The following is a 22,027-nucleotide window of genomic DNA, read 5'->3' as shown; positions in this document are numbered from 1 at the left end:
GAGCACGCCCTCGTGGGACTTTGTGAGAGAGGGCCCCTTCCTCAGTTCACGCAGTCTCGCCTTCCTTGGTTCAGCAGTTTCCACTTCCGCTCTGCTGGGGGTTCCAGGGGAAGGGGAATGATGGTAGTACCCACCTCGCGGGTGACATGTAATGAGTACTTATAGGATACTTCGCAAATGCTAGGGTGCAGGGAGCATTTCCGGGGCGTTTTCTATTATTATGAGGCTTATATTCACCTGGCGGGAGTTAACTGAAGCTTCTCAGGAGACATCCCAGCCTCACCCCTCCCCTGGGACTGCCACAGTTCCTGCATAGTTGCCACCTCCCTAGCTCATGAAGTAGCTCCAACCCTGTCACCTTCTCTTCCATCATTACCCTGCTTGATGTTTTTTCATAGCACTTAGCCACCCCTTGATTCGTGATATGTGAGTTACTGACTCCTCTGTGGCTGACTTAGTAAATGAGAAATTAGTGGTAGATCCCTTTTATTCATCCATTCATTCGTTCCCTTGATACTGACTGAGCTGTCACTGTGTTCTAGGTCTTGTGTTGGCCATCGCTGACACATAGGCCTGGTCCCTACCCTTACTGTGCCCGCAATTACCCAAGCCACAGTTTTGGGCACTGTTTTAAAAGGGGGAAGGCTATGCTCAGCTTTAAAAAGATCCCCCTGGGTGCCACGTAGTGGGTGTGTTGGAGCAGTTGAGAATGGTGGCTGGGAGCCCAGAAAGGGGCCTCAGGTGGGGCCCCGGGTGGGAGGGGACAGGACTGAACCAGGCTAGGAGGCCAAGTGGAGAGGCCATGGGGGTGAAGAGTCTGGGGAGGGCTGTTGTCGGAAACAGGACCCAGAGCTGTGGCCTAGGGGATGGTGGGGCTGCCACTGAGATGGGGACCCAGAGGAAAACCAAATCTGGGGGAAGATACTGATGCTGGTTTGAGTCACAGTGGCTGGGAGGAGCCCTGTGGAGGAGTCCGGCAGCTTTGAGGTTGCAGACATGTTCCAAAGGCTACAGAGAGAGATGTGTGGGTCATGAGGCCAGGGTCATGAGAACTGAGACTGTGCGGTTGGATGGGATGGCCCAGGCAAGGTGGGAAAGAAAGCTAAGGGAGTTAGCTAAGAGTTAGAAGGAAATGCAGGAGGAGGCCAAGAGGTGGGAAGGTCCCCAGGGTCCAGGCCTACCTGAGAAGGACCATCTTCCTCCTACAGATTTGAGAGTCTGGACCAGGAGATGAACAGTCTGATGGGCCGTGTCCTGGATGTGAACCACACAGTCCAGGAGCTGGTGGAAGGAGGCCACCCCAGTTCAGATGAGGTGCGCTCCTGCCAGGACCACCTTAACAGCAGGTAGGCGGGGCCTGGGGTCTCACATCAGTCCTTACCTGTTCTTTTCATCATTCCTATCCTCATTTACTCAACTGTCAGAAATCAAGAATGTGCAATTTCGACTCCCTGATGTGGTAATGACTACCTAGGAAATCAGCAAAATCTTGCGGGAACCTGGTAATACCCGGTGTTAGTGATGATGTGATAAAATGAGGATATAATATATTTTAGTGGGTTATTAGTTTACTTGTGTAGAAACGACTCACTGAGGATCTACTCTCTGGCAGGATTTCTTCTAAGTGCTTCATGTGCCTAGTTTTACCTTCCAATATCCCAATTTCCATAGTAAAGTTTCCAGAATTCAGAACTCTTTAAAAATGGTAACAAAGTAGTATCTTTCTCTCTAGAACACTACCAAAATTTCCAGAATTCAGAACTCTTTAAAAATGGTAACAAAGTAGTATCTTTCTCTCTAGAACACTACCAGCTGTTCTTCCAACGTGGGTAGGGTTCTTAGATGAAGACACCGATCCAGGGAGGTGAAATCCGTAACTTGATTACTCAATCCGATAAGTAGGAGTCAAACCTGTGATGCATTTTGAGAACTGCTGCTCAACAACCTACGATGACAGTTCTGTCTGAATCTGGAGCTGGGGTCTTGAGCACTTATACTGAGTCTTCTCAGCAACCCTATGGGGCACAAATTGCCCCATGTTAGAGAGGGTGAAGCAGGGGCTCAGAGATGTGAAGACACTGGCCTGAGGTCACACAGCAAATTATAGGCTCAAGTGGGGATGTGAAGTTCAATTTGTCTGACTCCAAAGACTATTTTTAACTACTGTAACCAGGGATTTAAAAACCAGGGATTCCAGTAACCAGGGATTTAAAAACCTCTCTACCCTTGGCAATCTCAAAGCATCAGGGCCTTAAATGATAATAACAATAACGATTTGCTGCATAGTAAAGGTATAGACCAAGTGCTTTAGCCACATATTATTAAGTACTCACTGAAATGGACATTATGCCCATTTTCCAGATGAGGAAACTGTGGATCAGAAGGAAATGATTTGCCCAAGGCCACATGGTCAATCTGGCCAAAGCAGAACTTGAACTTGGGTCCTTTTTTTTTTCTTTTTTTAAGATTTTATTTATTTATTTATTTATGTGTCAGAAAGAGAGAGAGTGCACGCACGAGTGCACACACACAAGTAGGCAGAGTGGCAGGCAGAGACAGAGAAGCAGGCTCCCTGCTGAGCAAGGAGCCCAATTGGGGACTTGATCTTAGGACGATGGGATCATGACCTGAGCTGAAGGCAGTGGCCCAACCAACTGAGCCACCCAGGCATCCCTTTTTATCCTTTTTTTAAAAAATATTTTATTTATTTATTTGACAGACCAAAGATCACAAGTAGGCAGAGAGGCAGGCAGAGAGAGAGGGGGAAAGAGGCTCCCTCCTGAGCAGAGAGCCCGATGCGGGGCTCATCCCAGGACCCAGAGATCATGACCTGAGCCAAAGGCAGAGGCTTAACCCACTGAGCCACCTAGGTGCCCCTCTTTTCTTTTTTTTAAGAGAGAGAGAGCATGAGACAGGGTGAAGGGAGAGAGAGAATCTTAAGCAGGCTCCGTCCCCAGCACAGAGCCCAGTGCAGGGCTCAATCCATCACCCTGACACCATGACCTGAGCCAAAATCAAGAGTGACACGCTTAACCATCTGAACCACCCAGGCGCTCCTGAACTTGGGTTCTTCTGATTTCAGAGTCCTAATCTCTGCCCTGTGGTATGTCCATTCTAGAGGGTACAGAGAGACAGTGAACAAATAAACTAATAAATGAACAAGATCCTTAGAGAAGTCTTGTGACCTGATAAAACATAACCAGGGGCCTGGAGGTGATTTTAGATCTTGTGGTCAGCCATGACATTTTTTTTTTAAGATTTTATTTATTTATTTGTCAGAGAGAGAGCGAGCGAGAGCAAGCACAGGCAGACAGAGTGGAAGGCAGAGTCAGAGGGAGAAGCAGGCTCCCTGCGGAGCAAGGAGCCGGATGTGGGACTCGATCCCAGGATGCTGGGATCATGACCTGAGCCAAAGGCAGCTGCTTAACCAACTGAGCCACCCAGGCGTCCCAGCCATGACATTTTGAGCAGGGCCCTCAAAGGGGATGAGAAGGAGCCAGCCACACACAGGAAGGGACTGGAGAGTACAGAGCATTACAGGCAGGGAGCACAGCTGAGGCAGAAAAGAGTTTGATATGCTCCCCCAAATTAATAGTAGCACACAAGTTCTGTTTGACCCACTTCCTAAATCATAACTCATTGGACTCTCACAACACCCACGAGGTAGGTGCTGTGCTATGATCGCATTCATTTTACTGATAGAGAAACTGAGGCACAGGGAGTATTACTTACCAAAGGGCAGACAGTTCAGCTTTGACTCCAGGCAGTCCAGCTTGGACCACACACAGCCTATGAAGGGAAACTGAGAACCAGAAAAGTATCATCACTTGCCCGAGGGCACAGAGCAATACATAATTTTTCCCCCATTAACTTATTAACTTATTTTGCTATAGAATACGTTTGCCTTTCCGCGGTTTGATCCTCAGCCCCTGGATCATGGGACATGCTCAGTTTCTATTTGCCGGACCCAGTATCATATCTGTTGTTGTAAGCCAGCATGTCTTACACTCTGGGCTCAACATCCCTCTTAAAAACTGTTAGGAACCCCAAAGAGCTTGTTTTTGTGGGTTGTATCTATCAATATTTACTATGTTGTAAACTGATACTGAGAAATGTAAAACTATTAAGTCATTTTAACCCACTGAGCCACCTAGGCGCCCTATTAAATCATTTTAAAATCACAATCAAGGGGTTTCTGGGTGGCTCAGTGGTTAAGCATTTGCCTTCGGCTCAGGTCATGATCCCAGGGTCCTGGGATCAAGTCTGGCATTGGGCTCCCTGCTCATTGGGAAGCCTGCTTCTCCCTTTCCCATTCCCCCTGCTGTGTTTCCTCTCTCGCTGTCACTCTCTGTCAAATAAATAAAATCTTTTTTAAAAATCATAATCATATACCTGGCTAGATAAGATTTAATACATATATGCCTTCCTGAAAAAAAAAATAGAAATAAAAAAATAAAATCACAATCATAAACCCAGGATGTTCATGTCACTAATGTTTTTGGTGTGTTTTTTTTTTAAATGAAAAATAACTACTTTTCAACACAAAAAATATAGTGAGAAGAGTGGCTTTGTGTTGCATTTTTGCAGATCTCTTTGCTCTCTGGTTGAGAAGGCAGCTGAGCTCTGGGGTGTGCTCCTGCGTTCATTCTTGGCCAAGCTACCTCTGAGAATTACACTGGACTCTGGGGACAGAATAGGAGAGAAAAGGCAAATAGCATCTTAGCACTATTATAAAGATGGGTTTGACCTAGCTCAGATTACATTTTGAGAACTGCTGCTCTAAGCAAGTGTGCCTTGTAGGGTTTTATTTTACACAGGCAGAAGTCGGGGTTCTGCGAGATAAAGTGACTTTCCAAAGTCACACAGTGGCCGGGTTCTATCCCAGGTCCGTGGGTCCCCCAGGCCCGGGAGGAGTCCCCGTCCTCAACAAGCCGCCCTTCTTACCCTCCTCCCCGCCACGGTCAGGTGGAACCGCATCGTGGAGCTGGTGGAACAGCGCAAAGAGGAAATGAGCGCCGTACTGCTGGTGGAGAACCACGTGTTGGAGGTGGCCGAAGTGCGCGCCCAGGTGCGCGAGAAGCGGAGGGCGGTGGACAGCGCGCCCAGAGCGGGCGGCGCCCTGCAGTGGCGCCTGAGCGGCCTGGAGGCGGCCCTACAAGCGCTGGAACCCCGCCAGGCGGCCCTCCAGGAGGAGGCCGCCCTGCTGGCCGTGCGCTTCCCGGCCCAGGCGGCGCGGCTGCGCCAGGGTGCGGAAGAACTGAACGCTGAGTGGGGCGCGCTGGCCAGCGCGGCTCAGGCGTGCGGCGAGGCGGTGGCCGCGGCTGGGCGCCTGCAGCGCTTTCTGCACGACCTGGATGCTTTCTTGGACTGGCTGGTGCGCGCCCAGGAGGCGGCGGGCGGCGTCGAGGGGCCCCTGCCCAGTAGCCTGGAAGAGGCGGATGCGCTGCTGGCTCGCCACGCTGCGCTCAAGGAGGAAGTGGACCAGCGCGAGGAGGACTACGCGCGCATCGTGGCAGCCAGCGAGGCGCTGCTGGCGGCGGATGGCGCCGAGCTGGGTCCAGGCCTGGCGCTCGACGAGTGGCTCCCACATCTGGAACTTGGCTGGCACAAGCTGCTCGGCTTGTGGGAGGCACGCAGGGAGGCCCTGGTGCAGGCACACGTCTACCAGCTCTTTCTGCGCGACCTGCGCCAGGCTTGCGCGGTGCTCCACAACCAGGTGGCCGCCTCGGGGTTCGCGCGGTGGGGGCTTGAGGCCGCGGGGGCTCGCAGCGACAGGGAGATGTACGGAGCGGTGTTTGCAGTGGTCACTGGGTTCGTGGCTCCGAGGTCCATGGGCATGGAGAGGGTATCTGGGACGGATGGCTGGTTTGTGGATCAGCCAGTGTGAACACGTGCAGGCGTGTGCGTAAGGATTTGAGGATTATGATGGGCAGACTGGTGTGTTATCCCAGGCGGCTGGCTGACAGCTTGTGGGCTATCCCAAGTGAGTAAAGCTCTTGGATACACATTGCAGTGACTTCTCTGGGTTTGTGAATTGTCTGGAAGGAAATAAGATCGCCAGGTTGATTGGTGATGGTTAAAGGACTTCAAAGATCTTGAGGTGGATGATGGAGAATCAAGATTATGGAAATAGGTAATTCAGGCTCAGAGGTCATCCAGATTCGCAGTTGATTGTGGATTATGTGGTTGTGGGTGCCTAAATGAGCAGATAATCTTACCTTTGGGGAAAGCAATTTGCATGCTTTCTGCAGAGGGGAACCAACTATGTTTGGTTTAAGAAGTCAAGCAAGGTGCTGTGGGTATCTGGGAACAGCTGATCTGGCTGGAGGTCATTCTGGGTTGGAAAGCAAGTTTGAGGATTTGGACAAGGTAGAACATCCTGTTCTCAGATTGTCCAAGAGTACCCACAAGCTTTAGACATCATTTTAGAAAGAGTGACCACCTATGCTGGTTATCTCAGAGAAAGCTCACCCAGATTGAGGATTATCTGGGGGGACAGACAGGGAGCCCCTGGAATTCTGAGGCTACTAAAGATGGGAGCAGAGGGGGCCTTAAGAGAACCTCTCCGAACCCCCTGTTTTACCAGTTAGAAAACTAACCTGAGAGGGAAAGAACTTCCTTGAGGTCACCCAGCACCCAGTTCAGACTTCATGGATTAACTAAATCTTTACGGAATGCCTCCTCTGTGCCAGGAACTAGTCTTAGGAAACAAAACACAAAATCCCACCTTCATGCAGTTGGCCTTCTAGTGTGTGTGTGTGTGTGTGTGTGTGTGTGTAGGGGGGAGAAGAGGATGAAGAAGTAAATGCATACAAACATAATCATGTTGGGTGTATGCAATGAAAAATAATAAAGCAGGATGAGGAGATCTGGCTGGGGTGGAGGGTGGTATTTTTGGGCAGATGGTAAGAGACCTGAAGAAAGTGAAGGAGCCAAGCTGGGGGGATATCTGGAGAGAGGGACCGCCAGGCAGAGGGCCTGGCATGGCCAAAAGCCTGGAGGTGGGCACCTGCCTGGCAGGTTCGAAGCTAGAGCACGGTGAGCAAGGTGGGGAAGACAGAGGGAGGTGGCACGCCAGGCTGGCAGCGTCTCCCAAGTCCTGGAACTGAGCAGGGCTGACCTGAGCACCACCCCTCCCTCTCCCCCTCCCCTCTCCCCAGGAGATGGCACTGTCGGGTCCAGAGCTCCCGGGCACCGTGGAGACAGTGGAGGAGGCGCTCAAGAGACACCGGGATTTTCTCACCACAATGGAGCTGAACCAGCAAAAGATGCAGGTGGCCGTGCAGGCGGCCGAGGGCCTCCTGAGACAGGGCAACATCTACGGGGAGCAGGCCCAGGAGGCTGTGACCCGGCTGCTGGAGAAGTAGGTCCCTGGTTGGGGGCACAGGGGAGGGAGGGAGTGGTCAGTGCTCGTCACCTCTCCATCTGCATTTCCGCTTCTCTGCCTGCTCTCCAGTGTCCCTTTAATTCCATGCTGTCTTAGATTTGATGTAACTTGATGTTTTGTGAAAAGGTGACTAACTGGTGGTGGGAAACCCTTTTTGGGATATACAGGGAAGTTTTTCTGCCAAGCCAGCCCTCAGCCCCGCATAGCTGGACAGGTGGTGAAAATGTGACCTTCTTTTCTTAGATGCCCACCCCCTGCTGTGCTGGTCCCCAGATCCAGCAGCTAAAGCCCAGACACAGGTTCTGTTCTAGCTTTCCAGACGGGATGCTGCGCCCTGGTGTGCTGGGTTTTCAGAAACGGTGACTGAGCTCCTCGGGCAGGCTCCAGAGGCCCCGTTCCCTTGGAAGCACACACAGCGCGTGTGTTTCTGTGTCCGTTTCAAGCCTCCTTCGCATGTTACAGCCACCATCTGTCTCACCACTGCCCTATCTCTTGTCTGTCCTTGCACTAATTAGGCAAAGACATTTACTGAATAGCCACTGTGTGCCAGGCACTCTTCTAGGCTCTGAGCAAAACACTAATGCCTACTGGCCTCCCTTCCCAAATCCCAGCCCTCAAGTAGAGCCTCTCAAAGGGTCTCTTCCAGGCCGATTTCTATCATCATCGCTGTTTCTGACTCTTGGGGTGAGTCAACGACGGCCCAATGCCCCTCTTTCTATCCTTCCATCCTGATGGAAAACATGCCTGGTCTTTCCACTACCATCCACAGCCCGGAGACCCCAGCCCTTCCTCTGTCTGGGGCTCAGGGGTCCTTTTCCCCTAAATTCATCTGGGACAAGGCTGGAATTTTCTAAGGGGAACTTTCATGGGGAGTCTGGTCCTGAGGGTGTAAACTTGTGAGCTGGGGCTCCCAGTGCCAGGCCTAGACCTGTCCTTCCTTTACTTTTCTTTAAAATGAAGATTTTATTTATTTATTTATTTATTTGAGAGAGAGTGAGAAAGAGCATGAGCAGGGGGAGGGACAGAGGGAGAAGCTGACTCCCTGCTGAGCAGGGAGCCCTGATGTGGGGCTCGATCCCAGGATCCCAGGATCATGACCCGAGCCGAAAGCAGACACTTAACCCACTGAGCCCCCCAGGTGCCCTACCCCACATTTCTTGAATACCTGCTGTATGCCAGGCTCTGCAGAATGAAGAGGTGAAGCCTGGGGGACTGCTCGTTCTGTGACTCCTCTTCCTTCCTTCCTATCCTGTCATTAATTGCTCCTTTCATTTTATTATTTATTCAGCTAATTAAACAGGTAGTGAGTCCATCCCCTGTTCCAGGTCCTGTGGGGGCCAATTTTGGGTATGCAGCAGTGACCAGGACAGCACACGATTCCTGCCCTCACAGAGCTCACATGCTGTCTGACAAGGACGGCCTGGAATGGTCAGGACCGAGATGGAAGAAATACAGGGGGTTGTCGGAGCCTCGAGGGGGGCATCTGCCCTAAGCTTGTGCTGGGTGAGGCTGGGAACACAGCAGGAACAGAGACAGTCCCAATCCCTGCCCCCTTCACTCCCAGGCCGCAGTTTGTCTGTCTAGAGACAGGGTTTCTTACCCTCTGGAAGTCAAAAAACATGCATTCACTGGAGGCTGCAGCTCAGATGCTAGTCCCAGCTCTACCCCTCAACCCTGGAGATTGAGGGCCAGTCACTTAGTCCCTCCACATGTCTCCCCTGTCCTGGAACCTGGCCCCTTCCTGTGTGTGAAGTGCTCTTCTTTGCAGTCTAGGGGCTCAGTTAGGGGAACTGACTTACCCAAGGTCACAGCCAGGAAGTGACCCAGCCTGGATATGAAGGATGTGACCACTGTTGTTTTCTTACCCTCTGTCCTCCAGGAAAAGAGGGATTTTCCTCATTCCTAGGACTAATGCTTGCAAGTTGGCTGGTAAAGACCTGGAGGGATTATGTCAGTTCAATTTCAGAGGCATTTCCTATTTCCTGGCTCCTGAGCTGAGTCTGGGCAGAAGGGAATTAGTATTTTGCTTGTTTGTCTCTGGCTTGTCCTGTTCCTCCTTCCAGCTGTGCCCCTGGTGTTTGGTGACCTCTCTCCCTCTTTGCCTCCATTTATCTGTATATCTCTGTGTCTCCATTTCCTTCCATGCCTCTCCCTGTTTTTCTCTCCCTCCATCTGCCTCTCTCGGACTCTGTACTCTCTTCTGCTCTTTTCTCTGTCTTTCCAAACACTTTACCTTAGCTTCTGTCATCTCTTTCCCTCTGCCTAATGTCTCATTCATTCATTCATTCATCCATCCATTTGTTCATTCAAGAAATGTATACTGAGCACCTGATATGTGCGAGGCTCTTTATCTAGGCATTGAGGATACATCTGTGACCAAAACAGACAGAGATTCCTGCCCTGGTGGAGTGGCATCCTAGTGGGGAAGACAGACAAGACAAATAAGTAACATATAGCACTGCTAAGTGCGAGAGAAAATTAAAGAAGAAAAGAAAGCCAGAAAGTGTTGGAGAGTGATCAGGAGGGACCTTGCTAAGAAGGTGGTATTTAAGTAGATGATGGGAGGCGGGAAGAGCTTTCCCAGCTGTGGGAGCAGCCAGTGCCAAGGTCCTGAGGTGGGAATGGCTTGTTCAAGGCAAAGGAAAATGGGATGTCCCCAGCCCCCTCCACCAGGACTCTTGGGCACTTTGTACTGTGGGCAGGAGGCCAGGCTGCCTGGGGCTGTGGTCCCTGCTGGCTCCGGGGTGGCGGGGCTTGGGTCCAGCTGGGCCAGTTCACTCAGGCCAAAGGTCTGACCCTGCTTGCCAGTGCACCTGCCCACCCTCTTTGCCCATGTCCTACTCTCTTCCCTTTCTCCAGCTCTGCTGTACCCTCCCATCTGGCTAGCTGTGTTTTACCGGTATCATCTTGCCACCTCTCTGCCTTTTCCTCTCCCTGATGTCCCCCAGTCCCCCCGAATCTGTCACTTTCCCTCCATCTGGTTTCTTCTCTCTCTCTCCTTGTCTACTGCTCTTGGTCTCTCTGTCTGTCTGGCACTACCCTGATGCATTTCTTTCTTATTTTTTTCTCTCCCTAGGTTTCATTCTCTTTGTCTGTCTGGGGGTCTCTATCAATCACTTCCTCTTGAGGTCTGTTTCTCCTTGTCTTTGGTCCTGTGTCTGTGTGTTTATCTGTCTCTCTGCAGGCCTCTGCACCTCTCTCTCTCTCTCTTTCTCTCTCTCTGAGTCTGTCTCCCCTTCCTGTTCTTTCTTTCTCTCTAGGTGTCTCTTGATTTCTAAGTTACTGTCTCTTGGTATCGCTACTCTGCAAATCTCTTATCTCTCTGGGCTTGTGTCTCTCCATCACTCTTTCTCAGTGTCTGTATTTTTTCCAGGTCTCTGTCTGTCTCTCCCATTCTCTCTCTCTTTCTCTCTCTCTCTCTTGCCCTCTCTGGCTCCCTCTGCCCCTCTCTGGCTCATCACTGGTTCTGCCCTCACCAATGTGTCTTTCCCTTTCCCCTCATCCCCACCTTACTTTCTCCTCTTCCTCACTGTTACATATGCCCCCGGTTCCTAGCTCTGACAAGCCCAATGCCCGCACAGCCCTCCACCAGTGTCCTCCCACCCCCACCCCCAGGCTTGCCCCAGCCCCTCTCTCCCCATCCCCAGGAGCCAAGAAAACCAACTACGGGCCCAGCAATGGATGCAGAAGCTACACGACCAACTTGGGCTGCAGCATTTCCTCCGAGACTGTCATGAGGTAGGATATCCAGCTGTGCGGGGCCAATGACTTCTTTCCTAGGGAGGGAAGTGCTCCAGGGCTGAGGCTCCTGGGGCGGGGACGCCCCGTCTAAGTGGGTCGTGGAGCGATGTTCACTCGGAGCCGCCAGGAGGCGCGCGGGTTCCAGCCTCAGTGCGCAAGCTCCGCACCCCCCACCTCCTGTCGCGCCCCGGGAAGAGGGAGGGGCCCTGGGCGCCCCTGGCAACGGCGCGCGTTCACGCCTACGGGTCCCGCGGGAACGCGCGGTGATCTCACCTTTCTCTCTGGAGATTTGTGAGAACCGTCTTGCTGGGGAGAGTATTGGGAGACGGGCAGGGTCGGCGTGGGTAGACCAGCTGCCCAGAGCGCAAATTCGGTTAGAGACGGTCCAGAAACAAGGCCTCACCCTTTTAAAAGTGTCTAGGAATCAAGCTTTACCCCTTTAGAGATGACCTACACATCTGGAAGGATCTCCCCAAATCCTGAGGTGGCTCAGGATTTCTTCCCCATTAGAGACGGTTCAGGAGGCATGCTACACCCCCGCCCCCCACCTTTCCCGTGCATTCAATAGAAGCTGTTCTGGACCACATAAAAGAGCGTCCCATTAGAGATGGCCCAGTGAACATTTTCGTAACCCCCAGAGATATACCGGCCTCATCCGTCTACCCAGGATCATCACTACCCCCCTTCATAACAATCCAGTGCCTAAGTTTCCCCCAAACAAAGATGACTCAGAAACAGGTCACAATTCCTCCTATTAAAGATGGTTTGACACCCTCCATGGTGACCCGCCACGGGAAATGGTTCTCTCCACATATGAAATGGACAAGGGCCTCCATACCGCCCACCTGCACATAACTCAAGTCCATTAGAGATGGGTCTGAGACTCAAGTCCACTAGAGAGAGGCCTAGGAACACCCTGTCTCCCTCCTTCCCAATGGAGATTATTCTGGCAATCCCATTTTGTAAGTCCATCTGGCAGAACACCTTATGAGATGTTCTAGGACCCCTCCCATATCCGGTATCTATATCCCTGAGATAGCCAGGAATCTGAGTCCCTTCTCATTAGAGATGGTTTAGGAGTCCACTCCATCCCGTACTTCACAAAGCTGAAGTAGCCCAGGTCCCAGGGCCCCCCTCCCTCCTGCCCTTCCATTAGGTCCAAGAGCCCCTTCTCCCTCCTGTGAGATTGTTCTGGACCAAGTAGCAATAATCAGAGATGGCGCAGAACCACCCCCCACCCCCCATGTTTTAGGGAGGTGCTGAATCCTCCTTCACTACCCGCCCCCGCCAGCTGAGGCTGGGCAAGGAGGCGGGCACGGAGGCAGGCAGGGGGCGCGCGCGGGCGGGCGCGCTGCCGCGGCGCGGGGGCGGGGGCGGGGGCGCGCGTCCGCGAGAGTCTCAGCGGTCGCCACCGCTGCTGCCACCGCCGTCGCAGTGGAGGGGCGAGAGCCCGCCCGCCGCAGGGACGCTCCGCCAACGCCGCTGCCAGTTCAGGTCCCCAGGGCGCCCAGAGGAGGGGGCTGACGCGCGTCCCCGCCGAGGCGTGCGGGGGAGGGGGCTCGAGCTCGTGCTCGCCGCCGAGGCCGCGGAAAGGAGGGGCGCGGACGGCGCGGGGGCGGGCCGGACCTGCGCAAGGACCCCAGCCCTGGGGAGGGGCTGCGAAGCTGGGAGCTGTCCGCGGTGCTGGTGCGGGCGGGACTGAGGGGACAGGTCCCAGGGGAGGGAAGCGGAAAAGGGGGACTTCTGAGGCTACTCTGGAGGTAGTCTGGATTTGCCAGGGGGTTTAGGGAGGTCTCACCCTCTCTCGGGGGCTCTCCTCTGGGTAACGGGGGATCTGATATTTTGCCCCGGGGCTGGGGGCTCTCAACCTTTTGAGGGGTATCTTCCTTGGTTCTTGCGCGATCTGTATTAGGTTTAAATGATGGGAGCGAATCACTTTAGCAGGGGTCTGCTTTGGGCGGTGAGGGACTTGGATCTGTTCTGGGTTTGGAGGCTCTGATTTTGAGGACTGTTTCCTTGGTTGTTCAGGACTCTAGCTTTGCCCTCGGTGATGGGGGTCAGTCACTTTGGGGGTTCTTTACCTTGATGACGAAGTACCGTCTCCTTTAGGGGTTCTTTACCTTGATGACGAAGTACCGTCTCCTTTAGGGGCTTTGCCTTCACTGTGCGCTGTGGCTGCCATTGGCGAGCTCTTCCCTGTATGTCAGAAATCTGTGAATTGAGTTGGAGGGTTCAGCATTTGACTTGGCTCATGTGTGTGTGTGTGTGTGTGTGTGTGTGTGTGCGCGCGCGCTTGTGTGTATGACGGAGTCTGAAGCTGACCTGGACCCCTAGGGAGCACATGCTCCAGGGACACAGGGTGGGGTTTGGCCCGCTCAGGATTTGTCCTTGGTTATGACTGCATTTGCCTCTCAGATCGAGCTAGAGTCTTTTTTTTTTTTTTTTCTTTTTTTTTCTTTTTTTTTTTTTTGTGGGGAGGGGGGAAGGGGTGTTTGGGCCTGGGTGGGGGGGGGGGAGGGGGAGGAGCAAAATGTCCCAGGTGCTAGGTTTCGTCATGAGTGGGTGGGGAGATTCTGGCTTGGGGGACAAGTCTTGAGGGGGGCTCAGAAGGCAACCTTGTGATTGGTCCTGCTCAGGACAATAAGGGGGGGCTATCCTGTGCTTGCATTTTGGATGACTGTTTTTCCTGACCAGTGGGGGAAATAGAACTGGCTTTAGTTTGGGAAGGGGGCTGGCATAGGCAGGTTCTGTCTGATCCTGTTGAGGAGTCTGGGGCTAGATTTGGGGTTGGCTCGTTTGAGGAGTCAGAAAGTGGCCCTGTTGCTTACATTTGGGAGGTTGGCTTTGGCTGGGGGCTAGAACTAGTCATGGTTTGGGGACTGCAGTCTTGGAGTCCCAGGGCTGAACATGGAAAATCTTGTGGGCTCATTAGGGAAGCTGGATATGGGTTGTGGGGGATGGGTTTACCCCAGATCGGAGGGTTGGTTTGGAGGGAGTTAGACTAGGCTGTAGTTGGGAAGTTGTTTAGGGGTTCAACTTGCCATACTGGGAGGTTAGCACTAGATAGGGGCTTCATTTGATACCCTTGGGAATGGTTTGAGAATCTTGAATTGGTCCTTATTGGAGGTGGCTAAGACTAGATGGAAGGGTCAAAGTGTTGCTGTTGGGAAAATGGCACGGGAGGCAGGGACTAAATTGGAAGTTAGCTAAATTAGCTGGAGATCTAGTTTTGGAGGGTTGATTTGTCCCTGGGAGGGAGGAGGCTGACTGGCCCAGAAGCTGTACCTTTGGGGGCTTATGAGGAGTTGAGAAGGGCAGCCCTGAGGATGCCTCAGGGGCAACTAAGAGATTGGGCATTCTGGGTAATACCCATCCATCCTCCACCCCCTAGGGGAAAGCCTGAATGCCTCCCTCCACCCCCCAACAAAGATAGTACTTGTAAAGCTTCTTCCATCCCTTCCTTCCAACCTCCCCCTAAATCTAGCAGCCTAAGCTTTGAATCTGGGATGTTCTGGAATGGATAGGTGTATTGTGCCAGGCTGGGGGAATTAGCTGTGCTCCTCTCCCTGTCCTGCACAGCTGGATGGCTGGATCCATGAGAAAATGCTAATGGCGCGGGATGGCACGAGGGAAGACGGCCACAAGCTGCATAAGAGATGGCTCCGGCACCAGGCATTCATGGCCGAGCTGGCTCAGAATAAGGAGTGGCTGGAGAAGATCGAGAGGGTGAGGATGTAGAGCGTCCCTCTGCCCTTGTCAGGTGCTGGAGGACTCCAGGGCACCCACATCTCAGTTCCAGAACCCACCACTGCTTGTCCTGCCCTTCCTACCCCTCTGAACCCTTAACAGATCATTTCCACATCTGCTTCTCGCCATGGGGCTGTGAGCAATTCTTGTAACCTCTTTGAGCTTCAGTTTTTCCATCTGTAAAATGGCTCGCATCTCTTCTGCATGGTGCTCATACCCATCTGGTTGTTAAATATTTTACCCTTCCTCTAAACTCCCCCACTCCACATGGAGGACCTAGGCTGGAAGGTCAAGTAAGTAGATAGGCTGGAGCCATCCTGGGAGACCCAGGGTTAATGTGAACTATGGATTCGTCCAACCCTGGGTTTTAATTGTGTCTATGCCTCTTACCAGCCTTGGAGAACTATGCTAACCTCTTTGAGCCACAGTTTGCTCTGCTTTAAAAATAAGGAAATAGGGGTGCCTGGCTGGTTCAGTCAGAAGAGCATTTGACTCTTGATCTTGGGGTTGTACTCACAATTTACTTAAATAAATAAAACTTTAAAGAAAGAAAATTAGATAAGAAAACAATGAACATTGCTACTTCTATGGGCTCTTAAGTCATACATATAAAGTCCTTAATACAAGGCCAGGCACCTAGGAATGTAATTGGTATGGTATTGTTATTTTTAATGTGTACTGTACCATATGTAGCTCTAGACCACCAAGGAGTTTGACTTGAGTCTTGGAGGAACCCAGCCTCAACCCCCAAAACTGATCCCTACTCTTGTTGGAGCCGTAGACTTACAGCCTTGAGTACCTCCACTCTCCTGACTTAAAGGGGATACCTACGTCAGTCTTAAACCCATTGATGCCCCATAAATGGTGGCAGGGGGCAAAGTCAATCTTTGAGTTTAACTGAAGTTCATTCTTTCTGCTTCTTTTGCTCTCCCCCATCTCTTCTGTCTCCATCTCTCTCTCTCTCTCTCTCTCTCTCTCTCTGTCTCTCTGTCTCTCTCTGTCTCTCTCTCTCATCTTTCTTTCTTTGGACCTCTTCCCATGTTTCTGACTTGATGGGCATGTCCCTGTGTCCCTAACTCTATGTCTATCCATCTTTTGTCTCATCCTTCTTCTCATGTGTTGGTTCCTTCCATCTCTGGGCCTGTCTCTGTCTCCATGTCTCTCCCTGTGTCCCATTGCCCCCATACTTCTCTTTCCTTCCCCACCACCTGCCCCCCTCCCACTCCCTTCCTGTCTCCCACCTGTCTGGGGCAGGAGGGCCAGCAGCTGATGCAAGAGAAGCCAGAGCTGGCGGCCTCGGTGCGGAAAAAACTGGGGGAGATCCGGCAGTGCTGGGCCGAGCTGGAGAGCACCACCCAGGCCAAGGCGAGGCAGCTCTTTGAGGCCAGCAAGGCCGACCAGCTGGTGCAGAGCTTCGCTGAGCTGGACAAGAAACTCCTTCACATGGAAAGCCAGCTGCAGGATGTGGATCCTGGCGGGGACCTGGCCACGGTCAACAGCCAGCTCAAGAAGCTACAGGTATGGCCTGGCCAAACCCGACAGGGCCTCTGCGTGCCCCCCAGTAGCCTTAGTCAAGGTATTGCACACAGAGGGGATTTCATAGAGGGATTTGTTTCAGATGTGTTAGAAGGGCTGGAAGAGCAGAAAGGGGGTTCCGAGGGAGCCCATTTAATGGTAACTCACTCCTTCCAGCAACCCTGAGATTCGTCCAGTGACTATCCCCCATTTTACCAATGGGGAAAGTGAGGCACAGAAGGTAAAGCACCTGGCCAAAGGACATACAGTGAGCTGGCGGCTCCCTTAGGATGCGAGGAGGGCTTGGAGGATAGACGTAGAGTCTGCATGGTCTCGGCTGCTAGCTGGCCGCTGGTCAGTGCTCGGGATCTGATCATTTGACAAGACTGTCTGGAGGTTCGAAAGCAGATGTTGCTTATCCCCTCCCGAAGTGTAGCAGCTCCTGCCTCCGAGTGCCAGGCACGCTGCCTGACCACAACGGGGAACGGAGCCTCCAAGAGGCGAACTTACTGGCCCAGGGGAGCAGGTGAAGAGCCTGGATTCAAATCCAGGACCCTTGACTCTTCACCGATGCTTTGGATATGCCCCCTGCATAGTTACGTTGCTAGAGGGTTGGGCATAGGGTCTGGGCGGGGAGAAGAAAAAAAGAAAAAAAAAGTTAGCTAATAATCAAAGCTTAAAGACGTTGATTAGAATCTATTCATTCATTTACGCGGCAAATGTTCACTGAGCACAGACTGTATGCCAGGCGCTTTTCTCGGTGCTGGAGAGCAGCAGTGGGCAAAAGTGACCCGAACCTGCAGCCTCACATTCTGGTCGGGGGGACAGGCAAAGGAGCAAAGAAACACGGAGCTGATCTGATGCCAGTGATGTCATTGCTTTATACACAGCAGCAGCCCCCATGTGTGGTCTCCAGGACACCTTTCCACGCTTAGAAATCATGGCGATCCCCAAAGAGCTTTGGTTTCAGTGCATTTTACCTATCAATATTTACTGCACTAAAACAAATAAATGACTCACATAAAAAAATGATAATAAATCCATTTTTTATATTAACCCCAGAGCATTCTTTTATGAATAATAACTCTTTTCCAAGCTAAAAAAAAAAAAAAAATTAGGAGATTGGCACTGTTTCCAGTACTGCAACTCTTTCATGTCTGGCTTACTAGAAGATTCTTTTTTTTTTTTTTTTTAAGATTTTATTTATTTATTTGACAGAGAGAGATGTCACAAGTAGGCAGACAGAGATAGAGAGGGGGAAGCAGGCTCCCTGCTGAGTAGAGACCCCCCTCTGCCCCCCAATGCGGGCCTCGATCCCAGGACCCTCGATCCCAGGAGTTCAGTGCCCGCTGGAACTCCTCAGGACCCTGAGATCATGACCTGAGCCAAAGGCAGAGGCTTAACCCACTGAGCCACCCAGGCGCTCATGCTTTTGCCACAGAAAACAGAGCATGTGCAGAAGATTCTTACCTACTAGAAGATTCTTACCTTTGCTTCTGCACATGTTCTGTTTTCTATGGCAAAGGCATGAGTCATAGGGTCCCCACAAAACCACACTATACCCTTGGGAGAGAATGAGAATAAAGGCAAATAGTGCCTTTGTATTTTTTTTTAAAGATTTTTAATCTATTTATTTGACAGAGCGAGAGATCACAAGTAGGCAGAGAGGCAGGCAGAGAGAGAGAGGGAAGCAGGCTCCTCGCCAAGCAGAGAGCCAGACTCGGGGCTTGATCCCAGGACCCTGAGACCATGACCAGAGCTTAACCCATTGAGCAACCCAGGCGCCCCAGTGCCTTGGTATTCTTATAAAATAGTTGGAACCTTGCAGACCCTTTGGAAAGATGTTGGGGATATGGTGAACTCTCAAGAGATGAGGATCTGTGGGGTGCCTGGGAGGCTCCGTTGGTTAAGTGTCTGCCTTCAGTTCTAGTCATGATCCCAGGAGCCCACATCGGGCTCCCTGCTCAGGGGAAAGCCTGCTTCTTCCTCTCCTGCTCCCCCTGCTTGTGTTCCCTCTCTCACTGTGTCTTTCTCTCTCTGTCAAATAAATAAATAAAAATATTTTAAAAAATTATTTTGGGGGGGTGATATATGAAATGTTAATAGAGTGCCAAAAGTTAGAAAGGCCTTCAGTTCACGTGATCTTGCCAAATAGCTTGCCCGAAGTCTGCTGCCAGTTAATGCTCTCTCCGCCTGTGAGAGTTCCTGTTTCTGCCCATACTCGCCACACCTGTATCGTCAGACATTTTAGATTTTTCTCAGTCTGATTTTTCTCATGCATGGGTTGTTTGCATTTGTATTTTTTCTGGTGACCAGTGAGCTTGAACATCCCTCTTTCCTCGGGCGTTTAGGTTTTGGAGAGAGGACAGGGGGCCTCCTGTTCTTCCCTCCCCACAGAAGAAAGTCCTGTTGAAGCGTTGTTCTAGGGCGAGGCCGAGGCCCATCGGAGACAAGGGTCTGGCTGGGGGTCACACAGAGATGGGAGGCAGGGGCAGGCCCCAGCACAGGACTTTCCCCAGCAGAGGGAGCCAGAGGCGGCAGGGAGTGTCTCAGTAGTCTCGGCCCCCAGATGGAGCCCAGCTGGGCCTCCGGAGCTGCCTTTGGGGAGGGGAGGGGCTGCCCAAGGCCCCCACTGTCCCTAGGGCCGCCTGAGAGCTTAGATGCTGGGCACAGGCAGGAGGGCGGGCGGCTGCCATCCAGCCGGCAAATTTCCTGGCTGCCGCACCCCTCCGGCCCTGGGGCCCGGCTGGGCTGGAGCAGGCTGGTTCAGGCAGAAGGGGTGTGGATTTGTGAGTGGTCTGCCCCCTTGGCTTCTCTCTAGGCCTGTCTCTCTGTCCTGGTCCCCGAGATCCTCTGTGTGGAAACTCTGCGAGTTGCCATCTCCTGTGTCCATGTCTCTGCTTCTCTTACTTTCTCACTCTCTTTTTGTTTCCATTCTTCATCTCCGCCTCTGTCCCTTGATCCCTGTGCCCTCCTGGGTCCTCTCCTGTGTCCTCTGCCCCAATCACTGCAGCAGGCTTCCTAGGAGCCCACCTGAGATGGAGGCCATGTGACCCCGAGTCTGTTCTCAGAGCTTCCTAGCCAACTGGCCTTCCTGGCCCAGGGACCAGATGGCAGTGTTCCAGGCCCCCGCTTGCCAGTCCTCAGGGGCCTGACCAGCTGGTCTGGCTCAGCCACGGGCTCCTGCCTGGGGTGGATGGGGGAAGCTGGTCTCCTGCCATCAGAGGGGGCCTGGCCAGGGGAAAATTCACTGGAGGCTTTGCAGCTGCTAGGCTGGGTCCCTGGGGACTCCTTACCACCTACTTCACCCCTGAAAGCTCCCCCCCCCCCCCGCACGGCACGTTCCCTGGGCCACAAAACCCCCCCCCCCCCCCCCCCCGCCCCGTTCTTTGTGTCATATGTCTTCCTGAACTCAGTGCAGCCTATGGGGAGAATCGGGATATAGGAGCGGCACAGCCAGGGTTTGAAGCCCCCCCATCCCACTGCTACGCCACCCATGGCCAGTGACCCCTCCTTTCTGAGCCTCCGTTTTAGAGAAGCAGAGTGACTGAGAACCGCCAGGATTTTGTGGTCACCTGGCTCTGGGTTCAAATTGTGGCTGTGGCAGTCTTTACTCTGAACCAGGGACTGCTCCTCTGAGTCTCAGTTTCCCCAACCAGGAAATGGGAAAGCAGCAAGGTGGATCCAAGTAGGGATGAGAATGATCTAGGGGTCAAAGCTTGTGTATTCTTACCTACAATGTGGCTAGTGACTGAGGCTTTTTCCCAAGTAGGCTCTTCTGCTTTTTTTTTTCTTACATTTAATGTCTTTTCACAAATTTAAGATTTAATTCCATACCATAAAATGCATACTTTTAATGTGTAAAAGTCAGTGGTTTTCATATATTTGCAAATCACCCCACCCCTCCAAATACTATTCCCATTAGCCTCCCTCTACCAGTTTACTCCTTCTACGCATCTTCTCTTTGACTCTATAGATTTACCCATTTCAGACGTTTCATATAAATGGAATCATACAATAGGTGGTCCTCTGTGTCTGGCTTCTTTCCCTGAGCAATGTTTTCAAGAGTCATCCTTGCGGTAGAATGTGTTAGTACTTCGTGGCTCCTCTGGTTTTGATGTGTGTAAAGCCGGTTTAATTTTTGACAATTCTTAATTTCTTTTTTTTAAATATTTTATTTATTTATTTGACAGAGAACACAAGTAGGCAGAGAGAGAGGAGGAAGCAGACTCGCTGCTGAGCAGAGAGCCTGATTTGGGGCTTGATCCCAGGGCCCTGGGATCATGACCTGAGCTGAAGGCAGAGGCTTTAACCCACTGAGCCACCTAGGCGCCCCGACAATTCTTAATGTCTAATACGGCCCAACACACCAGCCTGGGGATCAGTCCAACGAAGGCAGTGAGCGCACATTTACAGAGACCTACTCTGTGCCAGGCACAGGGCCAGGCGCTAGGATCCAACCGTGAATGAAATAAACATCCCCATCTTCCCCCAGCCCCTTATGCTGTGAGGATTACTAAATTATTCCTAGTCCAGTGCTCAGAGTGTTGGCTGGCTTGGGGCAGGCATCGGGATGTGTTACCTAGTATTGTTATGGTAAGAAATATCATGTGAAAAGTGAAAAGGCTTTCTTTCCTCTCCACACACATACATGGTCGCACTTCCCAGGGTGTATATCTATCTTTCTTTCTTTCTTTTTTAAAGATTTTTATTTATTGAGAGAGAAAGAGCACGAACTGGGGCAGAGGGAGAGGGGGAAGCAGGCTTCCTGCTGAGCAGAGAGCCCAATGCGAGGCTTGATCCCAGGACTCTGTGATCATGACCTCAGCCAAGGACAGGCACTTGACTGAGTGAGGACTACCCCCAGTCACCCCGTGGGGGTGTCATTCTTGTCACAGTTTCTTCTATGTCCTGGAAATCTTCCATGTATATGCATACATTCGTGTGACATCGGGACAGACCATGCGGACGCTTGCCCCTTTCGCTGGACCAGGTGTCCAAGAATGTCTTGGACAAGGTGTCTTGTCCTTGTCCAAGAATGGAGGGATCTCCTGGTTGCATGATATTCCATGTGGTGATTCAAGAGTCTCTCTTTAACCAGCCCTCTGTTGAGAGATGTCTGGGCTGTTTCTAATCTTCCACTAGTGTAAATAGCACCACAGTAGACATCCCCATCCATATGCATTTGAGCCTATGTGCAAATACTTCTGTAGAAAAGAGCCTTCCAGGGGCACCTGGGTGGATGCCTCGGTTAAGCATCTGCCTTCAGCTCTGGTCATGATCCCAGGGTCCTGGGATCGAGCCCCGCCTCAGGCTCCTTGTTCAGCAGGGGATCTTCTCCCTCTCCTTCTGCTCCCCTCCCTGCTTGTGTTCTCTCTCTCTCTCTCTCTCTCAAATAGATAAACAAAATGTAAAAAGAAAGGAAAGGAAAGAGTCCTCCAAGTGCAATTTGTGGGCCCAAAGGTATACACATTAAACTTTTTTTTTTTTTTTGGTATACTTCCTTGCAGTCTCTTTTCTTTTTCTTTTTGTTTTTTTTTTTAATAATTTTTATTTTTTATAAACATATATTTTTATCCCCAGGGGTACAGGTCTGTGAATCGCCAGGTTTACACACTTCACAGCACTCACCATAGC

The 22,027-nt window shown here is 51.8% G+C and overlaps 1 protein-coding gene and 1 long non-coding RNA gene across 8 annotated transcripts in view; one reads left to right on the top strand and one right to left on the bottom strand.

Moving 5' to 3' along the window:
* SPTBN4 (spectrin beta, non-erythrocytic 4) overlaps positions 1–22,027 on the top strand; it is a 71,381-nt gene that overhangs the window by 27,786 nt on the left and 21,568 nt on the right. For 5 of the 7 annotated variants that reach the window (XM_059382624.1, XM_059382623.1, XM_059382622.1 and 2 more), the window contains 6 exons: positions 1,209–1,346; positions 4,966–5,716; positions 7,161–7,363; positions 11,035–11,125; positions 14,708–14,854; positions 16,130–16,393. In XM_059382624.1, coding sequence (XP_059238607.1) covers positions 1,209–1,346; positions 4,966–5,716; positions 7,161–7,363; positions 11,035–11,125; positions 14,708–14,854; positions 16,130–16,393 — 1,594 coding nt within the window. Of the gene's footprint in view, positions 1–1,208; positions 1,347–4,965; positions 5,717–7,160; positions 7,364–11,034; positions 11,126–12,497; positions 12,623–12,656; positions 12,815–14,707; positions 14,855–16,129; positions 16,394–22,027 lie in introns of those variants that run through there. The other 2 variants (XM_059382628.1, XM_059382629.1) reach the window with 2 other exon arrangements.
* On the bottom strand, positions 15–4,994 carry LOC132005460 (uncharacterized). Its single transcript, XR_009400802.1, has 3 exons — positions 4,945–4,994; positions 3,733–3,802; positions 15–94 (listed from the first exon to the last, which is right to left on the bottom strand). It is a non-coding gene; the product is annotated as an uncharacterized LOC132005460 (long non-coding RNA).

Source organism: Mustela nigripes, chromosome 17 (assembly GCF_022355385.1).
Source record: "Mustela nigripes isolate SB6536 chromosome 17, MUSNIG.SB6536, whole genome shotgun sequence".
Lineage (NCBI taxonomy): Eukaryota > Metazoa > Chordata > Mammalia > Carnivora > Mustelidae > Mustela > Mustela nigripes.
The sequence above is the reverse complement of the archived record's forward strand: the minus strand, read 5'-3'. Positions and strand labels throughout refer to the sequence as shown.